Below are 20,457 nucleotides of genomic sequence, written 5' to 3' on the forward strand. Positions count from 1 at the left end.
GCTTATTTACATTACCCTATCAAACCGTCCCAACACTTATGGCCAGCATTGTCTCTAAGGTACAAAAATCTAATTTTAAAATGTGTGTTTTGGCCCATATCTCCTCAACCATAGCTTGGATTTTCATCAAATTTTACATGAAAACGGAGAAACTATTTATCTTTTCACTTATATAAAAATTATTGCATTTTCCTCATGTGATTTAGGGATACGGTCACGTTTTATACGCAATATCATGTATTTTACAGTGCGTTCTGAACATTATTAGCCTATGCCAACTACGTATTTTGCGTAAAATGACGTTTTATTTTGAAAGAGTAGTGATTTAATCACCAGAAATACATGATATTTGTTGACAGGAATTGATTGAAGTCTTTTAAAAGAGTGATTTTGGGAAAAAATACTTAAAATTAAAAAAAAAGCTAATTTTAGAAGAAAAAAACAAAACTTTAATCATTTTCATCGTTTGCATCAAAAACGTATGTGGTATTTGCAACGAGTATATCGTGTAAATATAATCATAGTCGGCAGGAGTAGGCTTAAATTACATTTTATGACTGAAATTTATTAAAAGCGCTTTCAAAAGAAACTTATAGTAAGTATAGAAAGTAAAATATAGGTAGACATACAGAAAAAAAGAAGGACGGACATTGGCAAAATTAATAGAACGACGAATATAATATGATGAAGGATATTGTAAAATAATAACAAAAAAGAAAAAAAAGAAATCTAAATAAATTCAGGGCTCGAACCCGTGTCCACTGCGCCTGTGGCAGATGCCGTATCCATTGCGCCACAGAGCTGTGTAACTTCAACAGGCTTAAACTATAATATAATGCTATTCAACATGCATGTATATAAATATACGCTCTACACACGATATACAGTCCAATAAAATACATTTTTACGGCATTTGTTTCATTAACTGAATATTTATCATATAGCAGGTGTTGGCTGACATTGTGCTCCACATTTAGTTCAGTTTTTGTCCGGGATAAATGACTACGGGACAAAATCGGACGGTATACACGTCTTTAAAGAGTAAAGAATTTTAATATAATATTACTTTCTTTTTCTTTTTACAAACGTGTATATCGTTCGTTTTTTGTCCCAAAATCATTTTACCCCGGCCCAAAACTGAAATATATGTGGAGCACAAATGTCATCCAACACCTGCTATATGATAAATATTCAGTTAATGAAACAAATGCCGTAAAAGTGTGATTTGTTTGACTGTTTATCGTCCGTAGAGCGTATATTTATATACATGCATCTTGAATAGCATTATATTACAGTTTAAGCCTGTGAAAGTAATACAGCTCTGTGGTGCAATGGATACGGCATCTGCCACAGGCACAGTGGACACGGGTTCGAGCCCCTGAATTTATTTATATATCTTTTTCTTTTCTTTTTGTTATTATTTTACAATATCCTTCATCATATCATATTCGTCGTTCTATTAATTTTTGCCAATGTCCGTCCTTCTTTTTTCTGTATTTTGTTGCTTCATTTGTGGTAGACTGCGGTAAATTGGGAAAACAAGTGTGCATGGGTTCGATTCCTTTATTTGTTTTTTGATCACGAGATGTTGTGATAACTTTTATTTTCTTCTATAGCTGTAATGTAACATTTTAATTGGTGGAAACAATAATTTTCCATTTTAAACCCAAGTTTTTGACAGTTAAAGTGACGAATAGTGAACGTAGACAGGGCCAAAATATCCTTCTAAGCCATTCTAAGTGACCAGCCCCGAAATTTCAAATGTAGCCATCCAAAAATTTTTGGTAAAGCCACATGATAAGATCTCTAACTGCTCCAAATTTGGTGTCAATATCATATTTACTTTTTGAGTTATAAGCAAAAAACTGAAATTAGATGATTTTTTTTCAACTTTTCAAATACAACCATGGCCAAAATGTGTTGGGACACTTATGGAAAACGTACACTATAGTATGACCTTATTTCCGTTATTATTAACGTGATAAAGTGGAGGTTTCTTTGGTGTCAAGCCTAAACACTTTCCTAACACCCCAACCCTCCCCTTCCCCACCAATCAATGTTGGGTGCCACAAGGCTCGTGTGACCAAAAAGTCGAATTCAACATTGATCGGGGAGTGGGGGCTTATTTACATTACCCTATCAAACCGTCCCAACACTTATGGCCAGCATTGTACAAACACAACTAATTTGGTTGGTTCCATTTAGGTGCAAGTTGGTATATGTGTAAACATTACAAGAATGCCAGAAGAATCAGGTTTGAAAGAAAAAAAACAATTTCATATTATGAGATCGTATTATTATGGCTTTAACTTTATGATTTGTATAAATTGTGGTGATTTTAAAATAGGATGGAATGAATATATAATTCTTTATTAAGACATTCTGATCCCATATTACACATTATTTTATTTAAGTGTCATAGATGTGCTAACAAAGCCAACTGGTTGGTAATCCAAAAGGAGAGTATTAAAGACAAAATTTCACATGAATTTGTAATTTCTCTACTAAAGGAGGATTTCGTGATCCTAGCATCCTCTTTTTATGACATTTTTCAGTAGATATCCACGAAAAAAGCTTATTTCCAAAATTTCAGTTGATTCCGATTTTGCGTTTGCGAGTTATGCATGATTATGTGTATTACACTGCTCCATAGACAATGTGTTGTAATTTCGTTCTGGTGCACCAGAACGAAATTCAAATTAACGATATTTTTGCTAAACGAATTAATCTGCAAGAAATATTTGGTACATAAACATTATGTAGCCAGAGGTATCCAGTGGTGTAAAAATCTCAACTTTTTTTGGGAAAAGTGGGGGGATGAGGCTGTGGATCACGAAATGCCCCTGTAAGTAGGAATATTAGCTACATGTATTTGAATGGCGCTACAACTTTGTCAATACTGCTGTTTTCCTTATTTTTGCCAATTTGTTCATTTCAAAAATACCTGACAAATGACAATTTTCACGACAATATCCAGCACTTTAAAACAATTTATACACACTTTTAATTCTTTCACACTGGGATCACTTAATATGCCTTTAATAGAAGTAGGTATTACCGTTCACAAATACTTGTTAGAGGGGTGGGGGCTGATGCAAAAAAGGGGACCCTTAAAAGTTTTGACCCTCCTAAGGTGGGCCTTGAAAAAAAATGACCACAAATTTTCCTGGGAAAATTGAGTTTATATGTTTTTCTATGGGGATGATCCATAATTTTCATGTCAAAAAGGGGGGGATGAACTTTTTGAGATCTGTAAAGGGGGGGGGGGCGAAAAATTTGTGCGATGAATTTTTTTTGCATCAGCCCCTAACATGCCTAACAAGTGTTTGTGAAAAAAAAATAGCGCATTGATTTGTAGTGCGCCACGCACAGAGGCACAACGCCTAGACGTTGATCCACAAGCCTCAGCACACTTTACAGGTTATCGCTGACCACTGCGCCCCCCACATCATTCCATAAACCATTAAACAACAAATCAGGGACTTTGCTGCTTCAAGAGCGCACCCCTAGACATTCTACAAATAAACTTCGCAACCAGGATCAACTCCCCGAGTTTCGTACGGGTTACAACGAGACAAATTAGCAGTAAGTTCCTTGTACAGGGGAATTTCAAGCAAACTCAATTTTTCCACCAGAGCGTACTAGGCACCGCCAGGGTTCGAACCCGCAACCTCTTGTATCACAGTCGAACACCTTAACGATTGAGGTAACTTGACTGTGAACAGTCCCTAAACCAAGCAAAACTCTTATAGCCACCATTTGGCGGTAACTGGCCAGCAGAGACGGATCCAGACGTGTCAATTAGGGGGACGCAGAGGTTGGCGTAATTTGTGTGCTGATTTGGCATATTTTTTATATTTTAGCTTAATTTCTACGTTTGAGGATTTTAGGGAGATGTACATGACAGTACACAGGATGAGGATCCACCTAGCCAGGCAATCACTTAGAACTAATTGCAACATATTTTACGCCTTGGTCACGTAGTTTCCTATTATCTTGCCTAAGCTCTTGACTGACATGATTATCTATAACTTTGTTTCTACCCTTTGTTAGAAACGTAAAATTTGTAGCAAGGAGATTCGGTTTTCATTTCAGTTTCTTATATAATCGTGTGAAGAAGATAATCACTTGGTTTGAAGTTACCTGATCTAAGTATACAAAAGAAATGTTTAAATTTCGCAGTGCAATATTCACGAGCAGAGAAGTCGATCTACATTTGAAAGTGTGGGTTCGATTTCCAAATTAGCCATAGCTTATTTCTCTGTGAACAAATTTTAGACCATTGAAGTATTTCAACCCAGATTATAAAAAAAAACTCTTGAAGCCTAGCCGAGTGTCTAATCATATGCATATCGCATACACGGGAATCGATTGAAGATTGAAGCTATTATTTCTTCCAGTATAGACTAGGTAGACTTATTGCTCGAAATGAGAAGAGAGAGAGGGGGGGAGAGTGTGTGTTGAGGGGGGGGTTCTTACAAGAGGTACATTGTGGGTGTAATTATGAGTATAAAGCAACATTGTAGACGTCTCCAAATATGGCATTTTAGGGCCTCTAGAGGGGGTAGGGGTAGGTTTTAAATATACCCTCATAGTGACACACTGTGTATGCCACCATAGGCCACTATGGGAGTATCATCACAATGTATGTTCATACCTATTCATACCCCCCACAACGTCATGTTATACCAACAAACATACAACATACACGCAACACTGTAGGTGTCTTGTAGGGGTGGGGGTAAGGGGAGGGAGAAAGAGAAACAGATGGGAGAGAGCATTGGTAGTAGAAAGGGAAGGGGGAGGAGAGCTCGAGATAGAGGAGGTATCGAATGTAGGGGGAGGCGAGGAGGGGAGAAGGAGATACTTAGGGAAGAGGAGGTTGTATAGGTGAGGGAGAGGGGAGAATAAACTAATTCATAATCAAATCATCTCCATCATCATGCATCGTTTATGTTTCATACAAACAAACAAACAACCCCCCCCCTCAATATACACGCATGATTTCTAGGCCTGGGAGCCGTAGAACTCGGGGTGTAATTATACGGTGATGTGAAAGTATGCCACCTCTCTGAAGTAAGACTAAATCAGATTTCATAGAGCATCAACTACCGTCCACGGTGATAGATATCCGATAATGATTATGTTAGCACAATAGGCCATTATGATTTTTGGTTTCTGAACAAAAGATAAATCAAAACTTATAATTTGAAATGAGGGAATGCTAGATTAAACTGTCAGAGCACAATCAGATATAATATATTGCTAATATATTAAACCGTCAGAGTACAACTGCAAATTAAAATAGTTTGCTGATAGACTGCTGTCAAAGCACAAGCAAATATAATTATATAACTCCAATTCCGTTTTGGGTGGTTTTTTTTTTCGTTTTCATACAGGCACTATTTACCGCAGGTGACAGAAGAAGTTGAGAGACCGTCCAGGTATTATTTATTTATTTATTTATTTATTTATTTATTTATTTGTTTGTTTGTTTGTTTGTTTGTTTGTTTGTTTGTTTGTTTGTTTGTTTGTTTGTTTGTTTATTTATTTATTTATTTATTTATTTATTTATTTATTTATTTATTTATTTATTTATTTATTTACTTATTTATTGATTGATTGATTGATTGTAAATTTTTCTGCGACTGATTGATTGATTGATTGATTGATTTTAATTTTTTCTGCGACCCAACATCCATGGAAAATGTTGATACGATATACGTTCTTCTGTGGTTTAACGAAAATCACTATTCACGTAAAAAGATCAATGCTTTAAAAACTAATGCAATTTAAAAACAACTTTACACCATTGAGATTATATTACAAGACTAATTTGTGACGGATTGGGAAAAAGATAACACTATTTGATTTCGGACCTGACGTTAGGTGTAGCCCTTTTGCCCGCGACCAACACCTTATAACGTCTTCTCCTAAGGACGAAACATTCTCATGGTTAATTTACCTAATTCTAAATCCAACAGGTGGTGAGGCTAAATTTAACTTAGGCCCTACAGTCTGCAAAACAATGAAGGCACCAGTTATTTTTACCCCTGTATATTCTAAACAAAAGGCAAATATGTCATAATTAGAACAAGCAGCCAATAGCTGCATCTTTTAGCTCGGATTTAATACCTTATTCGTTAAAATCGGTCAAGAACTGAAAAGAAAATAAAGCCACGAAGATCCAAAACCCAATGAAGATGCAAATACAAGAGATGCAGTTCTGCTTCATTGCATGCCCTATTGATTTCTTTCTAGAACAAGAGAACGTAGCGCCGTGCTTCAATTGATTAGGACATTAAAACTAGCGCCGTGCTTTCCGTTGATTAGAACATAAAATTGCAACTTTTGATTTCGTTACTTCCGTTTTAGATCACCGTTTCTGTAATTCGCAATCAATTTCAACAAGTGGGGTCTTATATGACAAAATCATCCTTGTTTAGGATATACAGGGGTTAACATTACTTTATACACATTGTTTGAAGTGCCCATCTTTTCCTTGTTCTTCATTTATCTTCAATTCCATTATCATGATCATTTCGGTCTTCTCTTTCGATATAGGCCAACGTGCTTATAATAGGCTTTTTAGCTTGGCTTGAAGGTTTTGCTTGAGTCTGCTCTTATTAGCACCCAAGTGTGTCTCCATAAACAAAACCCAATAACAGTTCAATTTAGTTTCATTCATTTGCCAGATGTCCTGTCAAGATGTCAATGCTTCCCTCATTTAATGTTTATTATATCGGTTTGATTTTCTTTTTCAATTAGAAATATACCTCTGGCCATTATAATATCGATGATAATCATAACGGTCATCTATATCCTAACCAATGTTGCCTACTTCACCGTGCTGTCTTCTGATCAATTACTGGCTTCCAAAGCTGTAGCTTCGGTATGTATTCTTACCACAGACTACTACAGACCATGTATCAACAGTCGAAACCCTGTGCATTGTATGCTGTGAATTCTCGCATATTCATGAGGGCCGATTGTTCCATCGTGCCGTGTCCAACAATCACGCAATCAATAGCGTTGCGTGCCTGAGTGATTACGCAATAGACCGTAAAAATAGTCGGTAAGTGCGTAGCAGTTTTGCCTCATGGAAGAATCGGTGAATGATGGTGAGACTTTGACTGCTTGTACACGGTCTGTTATCTTTTTCCTCCATAATTCTTACCATACCGCGGAGGCATGTTGCATATGGGGTCGACGCTAAATCAGGTTTGCGTGAGCAAACTAAAGAATAGCGCAAATAGCGCGAGCGTACACAAAAGAAACAGCTTTAGCTGAATTCAAGTACGCTTAGAGGGCACAGGCATGGACCATTCCAATCTATGTGTTTATTAATCTATGATTCTTGCAATCCGAGAAAATGTCCCAAAATCCTTTGCACGCCAGATTTCATCAAATGACACTCCCAATACATTATACAGGTTCTTTGTTTTCATTTTCAGAATAAGCAAAGGAGACGATCCTGTATAAACAGTGATCGGAGTGCCCATCTCTCTTTCATTGGCGATTGGGCCAAACTCCTCCATGTAATGTTGCTATAGGGGGTCGCAACACCTCCTCTACAGCGAGTCTGTTACCTTCCCAGCATTTAAGAATGCCGGTACCCATTTAAACACCTGGTTGGCGAGGAGTAATCGAGATAAAGTGCCTTACTCAAGGGCATAACACGATGGCGTCGCCGGGGCTCGAACCCGCAACCTTCCGATTATGAGTCAGTGCCCGTTCCGCTAGGCCACCGTGCTCCCATAAACATGAGTTGGTAAAATTTCACTGAAAATAATGATAGGACCCGTCTCATTAATCTGCAAATATCTTCTTCTTTTTTCATCCCAAAAACCCCAAAATGAAACACAAAATTCAGACTCGTTTAATCAACGTGTAAAAGGTATTTCTTATTAAGTTGTATGCAGTTTTTTAATGACAAAAGTGAGGAATTGTTTGATCACTCGGAAACTTTTAAGGAACAACGTACAATTTGGTTCAGTAAACATGTCAGGCACACACTTATCGTGACCAGCTTTTTACTGTGCCCTATTAATTGGGAAGCACTGTACATTGCTCCCGGCACGTTATGGTTCCGGTATCTTAATATTAAATGCAAATAGATTGATGATAGGCCTCTTTACATTCTCTCAAAATCCCACTTCAGACTCATTACAGCACTTATTATTGCCACTTATAATTGAAGACAGAGATAAAAAGACTAGTTTGCGTCTGACGTCACTGTCAATCAAATTCCCTACGATCCTCGATCGGTTAATAGCGCGTAAAAGGAAGGTTGATTTATCTGGTGCCGATCGGAGAAAAGGAATAGCACAAAATGGCGACAAATTACGTACTTTTACATGGCAAAAAGCAACTTTTCCAGGCATTGTTGACATAGTGCCTTTGCGAAAGAAAGTTTCCTACTATAAAGACCTAACTTTTGAGATGATTTATATGTTTGAAGGTGCAAAATTTACAATAAGGCACCCGGTTTTATCGCCGTGTTCAGCACTGCTCATATCATCACGACACTTGTAAACAAACCGTGCTCGAGTTTGATTGACAGATGACGTCAGACGCAAACTAGTCTTTTTATCTCTGTCTTCCAGTATACAATACATCAGCTTAAGATCCCCCCCGGTACAATAGGTTTGGTGACCTTCTTATTTATTACTTCACAGCCACAAACAATGCAATTGAGTAATCATTGTTCATCAATATTTTGTAAAATGCCGCTTATGAAGCTATCATGGTACTTCGGTTTTTAGCAGGTGACAAAGACTCTTAATTATCAACCATACCATTCGCTAAGTGAAGCAGAAACTTTGATTTATTTTGCACTCGAAAGGTCTTGACAACTGGGTCGTTATGTACTTAAGAAGACAATGGCGATTGCTGCAATGGTCGAAACCTATTAGTCTATAATCTCCCTTACACGCTGGTGTACTGGTTAAACAAGTTGATAGCTGAATGGATCTTGCCTTCCCACAACTTTAAAATCACTGGCGTGTGACCAATAAGGATTCGCTTTCTATTTTTGTAAGCCAAGTATTAGGTATTTGGTAAAAAGACTTTAGTTGATAGCTGAATCAGCATCTTGCCTTCCCACAACTTTAAAGTCACTGGCGTGTGACCATCAATAAGGATTCGCTTTCTATTTTTGTAAGCCAAGTATTAGGTATTTGTAAAAAGACTTTAGTTGATAGCTGAATCAGCATCTTGCCTTCCCACAACTTTAAAGTCACTGGCGTGTGACCATCAATAAGGATTCGCTGTCTATTTTTGTAAGCCGAGTATTAGGTATTTGGTCAAAATACTTAAGTTGATAGCTGAATCAGCATCTTGTCTTTAACTTTAAAATCATTGGCGTGTGACCATCAATAAGGACTTGGTTTCTATTTTTGTAAGCCGAGTAAAAATGCAGCTGCGCAAAGACAATTAAAATCAAAGCAACACTTTCTTTACAGTAATTAAAAGCCTTAGTCTTCCACATGGCCATCAAGGCATGGCTACCATTCCTCTGGATGCAGATATCAACTCTCCTCAACATGGCATTCACACAACGTCTTATGACATACGGCGTGCCTGGGGGTGTCAACTTGTGCAATTATGTATCTCTGGAGTTCATCAATGTCTGCAGGAGTACTTGTGAAAACCTTTACTTTAAAATAGCCCCCAAAGAAGAAATCCAGATGTGTAAGATCAGGAGATCTTAGGGGCCATTCCACTTGGTGCTTCAAATCAATCACACGGTTTCCAAACAATTTTGCAAAAGTTTTCTAACAGTTTAATACTGTAAAGAAAGTGGCAAAACAATGAGTTACATGTTATTTTATTAAATTACGAGCAACTACATTTGTACACTTTGTTAATAGCTATAGACTTCAACTTTGTCAGTTCATACTGTTGTTTTTCTTGCTTTTTGCCAAATTTTTCAACAATACTTAGTCAACTCTTGACAAAATATTAAAGACAGATTTATGTTTTCAATCATGAAACCTTTTTGTTACATTTTTAGGACTTTGCATTTCCTATGCTGGGATCATGGACTTGGACTATACAATTATTGGTAGCGTTATCTTGCATTGGGTCTACAAATGGCGTTATTTTCGGTACATCAAGGTACGTTCTAGGAAATATGTATAATTGCTTTAATATTATAGTATTAAGTATCATCAAGCCCGAGGTTGGTTTCAAGGACGTGTAGCAGGGACTTGTAGACAGAAGTAATTGTATTGCCTACTTTTTCAACATCCCTGTTTCCCCCCAAAAAACCTTATTCTTTTCGAACACATGCTCTGTAACACAGACCTTTATTTTTCTATTTCTCTCTCACCTAATGCCCCTAACTGCGAAAGCCTCAGCCTTACACCAGTATCAACCTCATATTGAAGTGGCCTCCTCGAACCATATATCTCTATTCTAATAGGCCAAAATGATTTGGGAAAGTACAAATCTGTAAGTACGTCAGGCTGATGCACACATCGTTTATACTGCGCAGATCAACGTGCGCAGTGGCGATGTACGTATCAATGCTCGCATCGATCAGGAATTTGCCGAAAGGCAGTTAGCCTTTTCGAAGTATGGCATAAACAAAAGGAAGGCAGTCTTCAATCTGGGTATTAAAAACCCGGCAAATTCCAAAGACTTCGTGCAACGCTAACCTATGTGTCCGCCATATCTCGAAAAGGCTAATGTAATTTTTGAATGTAAGAAGGACATATTCTGACACGGTTACGCGTGTTTATGTGGCCATTGAGGGCAGCGACGAGCTTTACAAGCTTTTGAGGATTGAAAATGCTTCCTGGCTTTTATTTCAAACAGAGTCATTTTCTCCGCCTCGAGGGAAGGAATGTTCCCAGAAATTCTAGCAATGATACACATAAAATGGTTGTCACCATTACCTGCTGCTGGCATATTGGTGAGTATAAAATAATCAGAACCTTCAGAAAAGTTGAATCAAAGGTTTTGTGTAACCCGATTGACATCAATCCCCCCACACCCACACACCCACACCAACACCCCTTCCCACATCGAAATGAAGACATAACCACAGTGACATTTTAGGTCTGGAATATGTTTCGTTTTGGCGGTATGAACAACAACTAATTGGTAACTTGGTGGGTACCACTCCGTAAGTCGCGTACTGTTCTATGAGCCACTATTTTACTCTATTAATAAAGTTTTTTGTTTCTAGAATCCAAAACGCTGGAGCAATTGAACGAAAATTGTGAAAAAAGAAATGAATACCTCAATACAAAACCCACCCAAGTCCATACTTTGGCCAAATTGAGTTAAGTATGGGAAATTGTTGCTTATATCATGCTATTTCCATAATCTAACTGAAGGAATTCTAATGATACACAGTTTTTTAGTGGTTTTCTGAAAATCACTTCCCATGGACTTGGGTCAGTTTTGTATGCACGTATTGAAATATTTGGGAAGTGTGCCTCAATGGTTAATTATTGTCTATCAAAAAGAGGGAGCTACATTTGTGAGGTTTTATTTTCAACATTGCAATACTCTATCCATGTTTTATTTTCAGCTACCGCTTTGCCTCTTATATCTCTCTGGTGACAACGTCTATACCTTGATAAGCTACCTGAGTGTCAGCAGGTGGATCTTTCTGGCTATAGCAGCTGCCGTTATTCCTTGTCATCGGATCAAATACCCAGATCATCCACGCCCATTTACAGTAAGCAATACCGTAGAATTCCGTTTACAAGCATAATGTCCCTCTATATCCGTGTTTGTTTTGTTTGTTTGTTTAGGGTTTTTTTTTGACGAAAGACACTCTTTAGCATTACAATAGATTGGTCCAGTGGTAGACTATGCCATAGTCGAATTTTATTAAAAATATGTTATTATTAGTCATGATGAAACCATTTCGTTGAACTCAAAATTATACTGATGTTTATTAAAATTAAAGTATTCAATAGTAAAATGGTCATAAAGAATTAAGAATATCAGATGATTAGTGACAATAAAAGTAATTGAATGCAACATTATCTTGCATAATTATAATGGTTCACTTTAATACTGAACAATTCTGATTTTGGAATCTACCAGTTTATTGATAGCGAACCACGAAAATCCGACTATGGACTTTGAATTTTAAGCAGAACTTTGCCCCGGGACTTTGCTCTCTAAAAACACACTGTCAAGCATACTTGTTTATCAGTCCATTAACCACAAGTACTAAGCATGGTATAGTACAAGACGCGCTAGATGTTTGATGAGAGATTAACTTTCGCGTCAGCACAAAAGCGCCGCAAATACCACAGATAGTTGTGTACGGTGTAGTTAATGGTAATGGCGCGGGCCCGGAAGATTTAAACCATAGCGAGATATGGGCGACCAATCACAAGGCAGATCCATTTAAAGATGCATTACATCATGGCCAATTTTAGTTAGGCCAGAAATTGGCCTAACTCTCCATAGAGTCCCGTGTTAAAAATCTTAACCGCAAGGCAAAGTCAGTAGTCCACTTGGGAAGCTAACAAACAGAGGGAGTGCGGTGACTGAAAAGATCAGATACAGATGTGAAAATCTATCAGTTGCACACAAATCAATGTAAATCAGAGTTTTATGCTTAAATGTAATAGCCAGAGTATGCAAAATGGGCAAGTGGACTACGGAGAAGTCTAGTCCAGTGGCGGCAACTCAGTAGGTGATGACAGGGCCCATTGTTACCTTGGCCTTTGGGCCCCAACTTTTACTCTTAGACACCAACCACAAAAGTATGAAACAATAAATTATAATTGAAGATCTAATTAAAAAGAACTAGTTTGCGCAGACTAGTCTTTTTTAATGCGGTCATCAATATTATAATATTGTTCTGCTAAATATTAGCTGTACTGGACACTTGAGCCCCAGGGGTCCACAGGTAAATTATGTGTCAATCTTTGGCTTTGGCTTTTTTTTTTTTTTTTTTTGATTTTCTCCAAAATTAGCATTTTTGCCCAAACAGGTGGATTCCTCAAGGCTTTGTCATTCTAAATATGTATACTTTTACATACTTCAGACCAACAATTAAGCAGTTATGAAGCCCAAAGGTTTCCGTAATTCCAAGGTTAAGACCACCCTTTTAAGACTAAATAATTGCGAAGACCATCAGATGCACACGACCTATGAGGTTGATGGAATAGTGTATGATGGGAAGAATGAAAAATGCACAGACTACTACAGACCAATGTATCAACAATCAAAGTCCCCGTGCATTGTATGCTGTGAATTCTCGCATATTCATGAGGGCCGATTTGTTCGTAAATGCAGCGTCTATACACGCCAACGTTGCGTTTCTTCGCGCACACGCGATAGAGCGTTGTGTGCCTTCGCAATTACGTGATAGACCGTAAAACTACGCAGTGCGTAGCATGTTTGCCTGTCGCATTTCGTGGAACAATCGGTCCTCATTATTGGGTGATGCTGAGACTTTGACTGCTTGTACGCGGTCTGTTTTTCCGTCCATGGAAAAAGGTATTAACAACAAACACCGGGTTACTTATGACTTCCGTTAAGTTTAGGGCAGTAGTATTAGGGCTTACCATGTCGAACAAGTGGATTGTCGAACAAACGAAGGGCTACCTTTAGAACCCCTTGCGATTCCCGGTGGTTAGGGTTTGAAACCATCCTTAACGTTGTGTACATTTTCTTTCTCCCCACAGGTACCGCTGATAGTTCCAATACTGTTCGTTATTTTCGCACTTGGTATAGTGATTATGTCATTTATGAAGAATGCCTTAGCATGTGTGATGGGATTGGTGATTACTCTCATTGGTGTACCATTATACCTTATATTTGTGGTATGGTTTTATAAGAAGAAACCAGATGATTTCAATCGAATAATGGGTGGGTATTACAACATAATAATTACATAAATGTATTATTATCAGTAAATATTATTTCACAATAGTCATTTTTATATATTTTCGTCGTCTTAATCCTCTTTCCTTCATCTTCTTTTTCTTCATTATTGTAAGTCATGAATTATGTATACAAAATGATTAACATAGATAAATTAAAGACATCCTCGCCAGACGGTACAATTTCAATGCTTATATAAACTGTTATGAAGGTTCAATTTCACTCACACAGATTTGGTTGTCTTTAAATAAAACTTATGTTTCATTATCATTGAGGTATAGGACTTTTTATTTTTTTGGAGAATAGCAGGTAGGCATTGGTAGGGCAACTACTTGATTATATTTCTACATGTTCATACTACATACTCTGAAAATTTTAGAAAATTAGCACGGGTCATTTAAAAAAAATCATATTTGTACATACATAATCCATAACACCATTCCAAGGATAGCCCTTATTTGTTACTAAAATGGGGGTTATAGCGCCCTCAACGCCCATTCATTTTCCCTCAAACTTTGCATATGATGTTAATTTAACATCTGGAATGAAATGCAAGTGGTGTCGTTGCTGCTCTTCTAAATTCATTTATAAAATGTCCGCCCCAGACCAAGGTGGTACGTAGTGAATTGAAATTGTAAGATAATTATTTTCTATCATGTTTTCGCTCACTTTTCATTGTGCTGTTTGTTGTAATCCTCACATGGTTGTCTTTTCGTTTTATCATTTCAGCTAAAATAACAGTATTTTTCCAGAAGCTGCTGTTCGTGGTGCACCAAGAAGAAGAAGAGAAAACTGTCTTAATGGTACAAGACATTCATTAATCAATAGATTTGCTTAGTTCTATAAATCCTCTGGTTCTTATTGGGTGTTTTCATATAATGTCTGGGATTATTGAATATGCCAGAAACCAAAGTGGAACATTGGTTATTGGGATTGGCTCATTCTTAATTATTAATTATTCGGATCTTTGTCTTGATCTCTTATTTCAAAATGGACTGCATAATAATACATGCGGACTAGACTGCCGCCCTCATTCGTCACCTACGAACTATGTCGTCAAGTATAGCATAACACGAGCAGTTGTAGATGATGAAGGATTTAGTCTACATCCGGACATGATATCGATGTTGATTTCCGTACATTTGTATACTGATGAAAAGCTGTTTACTATAAACCGTCCCTGTAAACCCATCTTTTTGTATTATAATGACTATAGAGGGCGACATTTTTTTATTTTAAATTGCGCGATTTAAAATTTTTAAAAATGTCGCCCTCTATAGTCATTATGGTACTCTGGAATTCGTCCGTATACGGTGATTACGACAAATTATTATCCACTCGGGAATTTAATTGAATATTTGAAAGAGAGGAGAAAGACACACAAAATTAATAAGCTTTTAAATAATCATGTTAGCTTTAACCTGGACAACTGGGATATTAGAATTTTGAAATAAATCTAGTACTGGAACTTAGTTTGCAACTTTGCTACATTGCGTCTAGAACCATCACCAGGCAACTGGCCCGATGATCACTTGCTAGACGGCTAGGTATCGTAGGTAAGTTCCAGTATTAGATTATTTCCAAAATTCTGTTCACAACTACTGGATGATTAAGAACATTCACTTAACTGAACGTGATACGGTAGTACTTTGGATGACTTTCTCGAAGCTAATATTCTTTTCAAATACAGAGTATTGAATTTTTGGATGCATTTGGTACATATCTTTTGAAAAAATGCTTAGATCCACTCCGCATTTGACTAACCATCATAAACTCTTCACAATAATTATTGTCCATGTGATGTCCAAATCTCTGAAAAAAGTTATACCCCTCTGATAAAGAAAGCCAACTGTGACAAAAGCGATATGAAAAAAATTATCAGGCGATCTCAAGTCTGATGTTCCTATAATACAATTGGGCGTGTATCACCTACCCAAACTGACGGAATCGTAGTTCGCGGACAGTAATCTGTATGCACCTAACCAGTCATGGTTGAAGAGGTTCATCAGGTCTGTTGATTAAACAGCTAATAAAAGTTCTTTGCCAGGACCAAAGAAACTTTCTCGAAATGAACAAATCAGCCGGTCGGGATTCCCGCTCCAAGCAGATGGATCAATAACAACATCAATCGCTGGTGAAACTGTCAGCAGAAAAACGTAAGTTTTTCCTTTGGTCTTGGCAAATAACTTTTATTAGCTAACCTAACCAGTCAGCTTACCGGAAACGTCACAGTCACTCGACAGCTGCTCTCACAAGATTCCGCAATGATATCCCTCTAGCTGCTGACCAGCACCTCGAGGGCAGTTCTAATTTTTTTACATTTACAATATTATAACATTAATACCGTATTTACAATTTTCGTGAAGGTAGAACCAATATTATATACCGAAAAGGTTCTTGTTACCGATATACTGAAAATGTTCTCGTTCTTGTTAGTCCCTGTGTTCTCATGTGTGTCTTGACTTACATCCTGCTCATCTACACGCCTCCCCAAATGCCCCCTTCTTTTTTGTTGTTGATATTTTATTGGTAGGAATGTTAATTTATTGTTTAATTATAATCAATGATTGTATTGAAAATAAAAATGGTTTTTCCCTCATTATTTTTTAATTCCCCTTTTTAATGTATTTTATCGTTATACAGGGTGAGTCAAAAAAAGTGCAATAGAGAAAAGAATCCATTTTTATTTAAGAACCGAGTTGACACATTTAGGTTTAAAAACATTTTATATATGGTATATCCATCAGTGACCTTGTGTGAAAAAATTAAGGAATTAGCATTTACCGTTTTGTTTTTATGACACATTTTATAGCGCTACCCAATTTTAATGTTTGTCCAAGAGACATCTAAAATTTGAATGTCAGCCCACTCTGTGTAAGGTAGATTTGGAACAACTGCCATTTTCTTAACCTCATTGGCGTTGAAATAAAATGGAGCACCCAAAGTGTTATTGCCTGGTCTTGTTTAAGGAGAAGAAACATTATTTGTTGTTATTTTCGTTTTACCTTTACTTTAAAGATGTTTATTCTCTATCAAAAACATACAAACTTGTAGGCGGGTTTTCAAATGTCAAAATGAAATGCGCGCAAATTGAAGTGGAGTGAATTACAACATAGCCAGTAAGTTGGACATATTGGGATTTAAAAAAACTGGAGTTGGAGTCGAATGAGGTATGAAGGACTTAAAGTAATGTTAGAAAGTTTGTTTGAACAGAAAAAAAGAAATTAAAATAACGCCAAAATCAACCTTATTTAAGTTAAAGTCAGTTTCAGATGTGGTGCCTTTACCGTGCACTGTGTGTTCTCATTCAAAATAAACATCTCAAAAAAAGAAACTGATCCCCCTTAAATAATGACCGTTATTAAAAAACGGGTGATTGTATTACAAATTTGTAAAATGCGTTTGAAGCAGAATTTATTTCTGCACATTTTGGCACCTCATTTGTAGCAATTGATTAAATATTGACGTCACAGCGTACATTTAAATCAATGTACCCCAAGATTTGAAAGTTGCAGTAAATTCTATTGATTTTGCATTCAATGTAATGGAAGGAAATCTGTGGAATGATAACTGAGTGTTTTTGTATTGTAAAAATGTGTATGTAAGTGCAACTTTCAAATCTGGACCTCACTACATTAACTTTTATTGTTTTCTGTGCTATCGTATCAAATGAGGTGTCAAAATGCGTAGAAATAAATTTTGCTTCCAACGCATTGTACAGATTTGCAATACAATAGCCCTTTTTTTTAATAATGCCTATTATTTAAGGGGGGTTAGTTACTTTTTGTGATATGTTTACATGGTATCTCGTGGACAAATAACGAAACTGGGTATCGCAGCAAAAGTACTCATAAAAATTAAACGGTAGTCGCGATTCACTTCATATTTTTACAGAAGGTGGCCATTGAGTGTGGCATTTATTGAACCTTTCAATAATGGGAAAGTTCGACTTTGTTCTTACATAAATATCGATTCTTTGCTCTATTGCAGTTTTTTTTAAATTTTGTATTGTACTGTATGTTTTTTCTGGCAAATAAAATGAAATGAAATGAAATGAAAGGTGAATGTTTTTTCTCGATTTCCGCATTTCCCGAATTATTTTTCTGGTGGAGTATTTTAATTAATTTTGTGAAAGTGGAATTACGGTAAAGCTGCAGTCTTTCCTTACAGGTATAAACCATAAAGAAACAAGAAACACCATGAGGGCTTTCTTAATGCATTCATGTAGGAAAGAGTGAACAGATAATCAAAGTATTACAATTAAACTAGACAACGAACGAAATCCCAGCCGGCGTACAACCCAACTGTCAAAGAAACGAAATTTGGAGACATGGGATTCGAACCCACGAACTTCGGTGTTTTACTCTAGACTACCACCAGCCTCCACTGATAAACGGTGGTTAAAATTGGGTACTAATGTAATAGGGGTAATCAATATCTCAACGGTTATAACGTATAGGTTCACAAGTTCACAATTAATAAAAATTAAAAATTTGTTGCAAACGCTTATTATAAAATGTGATAGGCACAACAAATGTTTCAAAAGAAAGCGAAATTTAATAAAAAAAATATAAAAGTGACCTATAAAATTCACAGTTGTTTGATGTGATCATTTATTAATTTTTTTCTAACAAAACGTTATATAATTTTTAATTGTAGACCTGGACAACACAAACGGCCATCATTCTAATATACACATATACTTTCCAGCTATTTTAAACATAGAATATCCTTCCTTTTCCTCATCTTTTTTTGCCTTTTTGTGATAATTTTTATTCTATGAATTATATCTTTTGTTTTCAAATTGAGGGCGCTATTTACATATACTTTAAGTTTGATTTAGCTCAATAATTATGAGTTATTCCTTTCATTTCATGATTTTGTTAAACGTCCTTGGTATTTTTTACACATTTTCTGATGTTTTAATGTCATTATACAAGTGTCTATCCCTTGTAAAGATGCAAACCAAATTTAAAATAAATAGCGCCATCACTGTTCAACTTTGCTTAAAATGAATACAGTTCTACATGCCATCACACAACCGTGAATTACTCTCTCAGGTGCATCCATTACTTGTAATGGCTGATATATCTGGGTTGCTTGTAAATAAGTTAAAGAAGTGGTCTTAGAAAGATTACATTTTGATCAGGTGGATAGCATATTGTTATAAAGTCCAGAGATATCCGAATAAAAAGATGTGAACGGCATATCTGGTGATTTAAGATTCTTTTATATAATTCCAAAATATATTAAAATGTCAGTCCTTCGTAGCTCTTCGTGTGCCAGTGCCCAAAGATACAACATTATGACGTTTTACTACTAGGAGCTACTAGGCTAGTTGCCTCTTTAGACTAGCAACCATTATACCTTTCTACTTGCTGTAAAGGGCGTGAAGAGGTGATCAAAGATAATTAATGATTGAGTTTGCAACATGTATGTCACCCTCATGTCCCCTCATGTCTCATTTAAGAAAAGCCATATGTTAAGGCCGGAGTAATGGACGACACATTCGTCCACGCCCGAATTTGAGATTTCTTGATATTTATAAACACTAAGATGTATTCTTTCACTTGAAACTGATAAAATACAACTTGCTAATATTTACTCGTATTTTTGCTTGATTTATTTCACTCTTTTCAACTCTAAAAAGTCACATGGCTCAAGACAGCTTAGTAAATTGGCGGGAAATAATGAGTCAGAAATGCACGAATGCGAAATATTGTGATTACGCGAGCGATTCGCGTCGCGTGACGCGGCGAAACTCTGCGCGTATGTCCAACGCAGTCAAGGCGTATTCGGTATGTTGTTAATGCCAGCAAATGTGGTGTAAACAAAACAAAAATTTGCAGTCAAAATGCCATTAAGATTTTTTAATTATTTTGAATTTTGGCGCACATGAAAGCAGACATTATAGATTCATTGGTGCCAAAAGATGCATATTTAGACCATGCACCAGATACAGCTTTTACAAGCGTGAAAGTCTTACCGTTTTAAAATATAAGAACATTTTGTGCATAATTTTGACATTTTTTTACTAAAACGTCGATTTCTAATAGAGTTCACTTTTGACAATATTGTACGATTTTTGGGACAAGATATCTCGAAAAATATTTAAGCAAAAGGTAAACTTTTTGCACTATCGTTTAGAGCACATCAAAGTCTAGGGAAGGTTTTCTCATTTTTTCAAAATATTTGTTTTAAACAAAAATATACACCATTATGTGCAATTTTTAGCTTAATAACATGTTTTTTTCAATATTTCGAAAAAAGAGACGAATTTCAAAAAAATTAAAAAAACCTTCCCTAAGTTCATGTCTCTTCTTCATAAAAAGGTAACTGAATTTTTTTTGCTCCGAACGGATTTTTTTCTAAGTTGTCACCAAAAAATTGGGGTAAAAATGTGAATTTTGTGATTTTTTCAAAAACTCGAGATTTTTGAACAAATCTGACGTCAGCATGGGATTCCTTGACTCATTTCCTTTCCAAAAATGTATAGTTTTATATACTTTGGACATACAATTCAGAAATAATGATGCTCGAAAAGGTCCATGATCCCTCCCATTACTCTGGCCTTAAATTAGGTTAGGGTTAGGT

General features: G+C 36.4%; 1 protein-coding gene across 1 annotated transcript in view; it reads left to right on the forward strand.

Moving 5' to 3' along the window:
- Nucleotides 1-16,500, forward strand: part of LOC140135757 (cystine/glutamate transporter-like) — a 47,419-nt gene extending 30,919 nt beyond the window's left edge. The window contains exons 4-10 of the mRNA XM_072157370.1: nt 5,400-5,444; nt 6,769-6,892; nt 10,016-10,119; nt 10,822-10,918; nt 11,543-11,692; nt 13,665-13,848; nt 14,593-16,500. Of these exons, the coding sequence (XP_072013471.1) occupies nt 5,400-5,444; nt 6,769-6,892; nt 10,016-10,119; nt 10,822-10,918; nt 11,543-11,692; nt 13,665-13,848; nt 14,593-14,684 (796 nt within the window). The 3' untranslated portion in view covers nt 14,685-16,500. The remainder of the gene's footprint in view (nt 1-5,399; nt 5,445-6,768; nt 6,893-10,015; nt 10,120-10,821; nt 10,919-11,542; nt 11,693-13,664; nt 13,849-14,592) is intronic.
- Nucleotides 16,501-20,457: the final 3,957 nt, after the last annotated feature.

The sequence above is a fragment of the Amphiura filiformis genome, chromosome 16 (assembly GCF_039555335.1).
Source record: "Amphiura filiformis chromosome 16, Afil_fr2py, whole genome shotgun sequence".
NCBI classification, from domain to species: Eukaryota; Metazoa; Echinodermata; class Ophiuroidea; order Amphilepidida; family Amphiuridae; genus Amphiura; species Amphiura filiformis.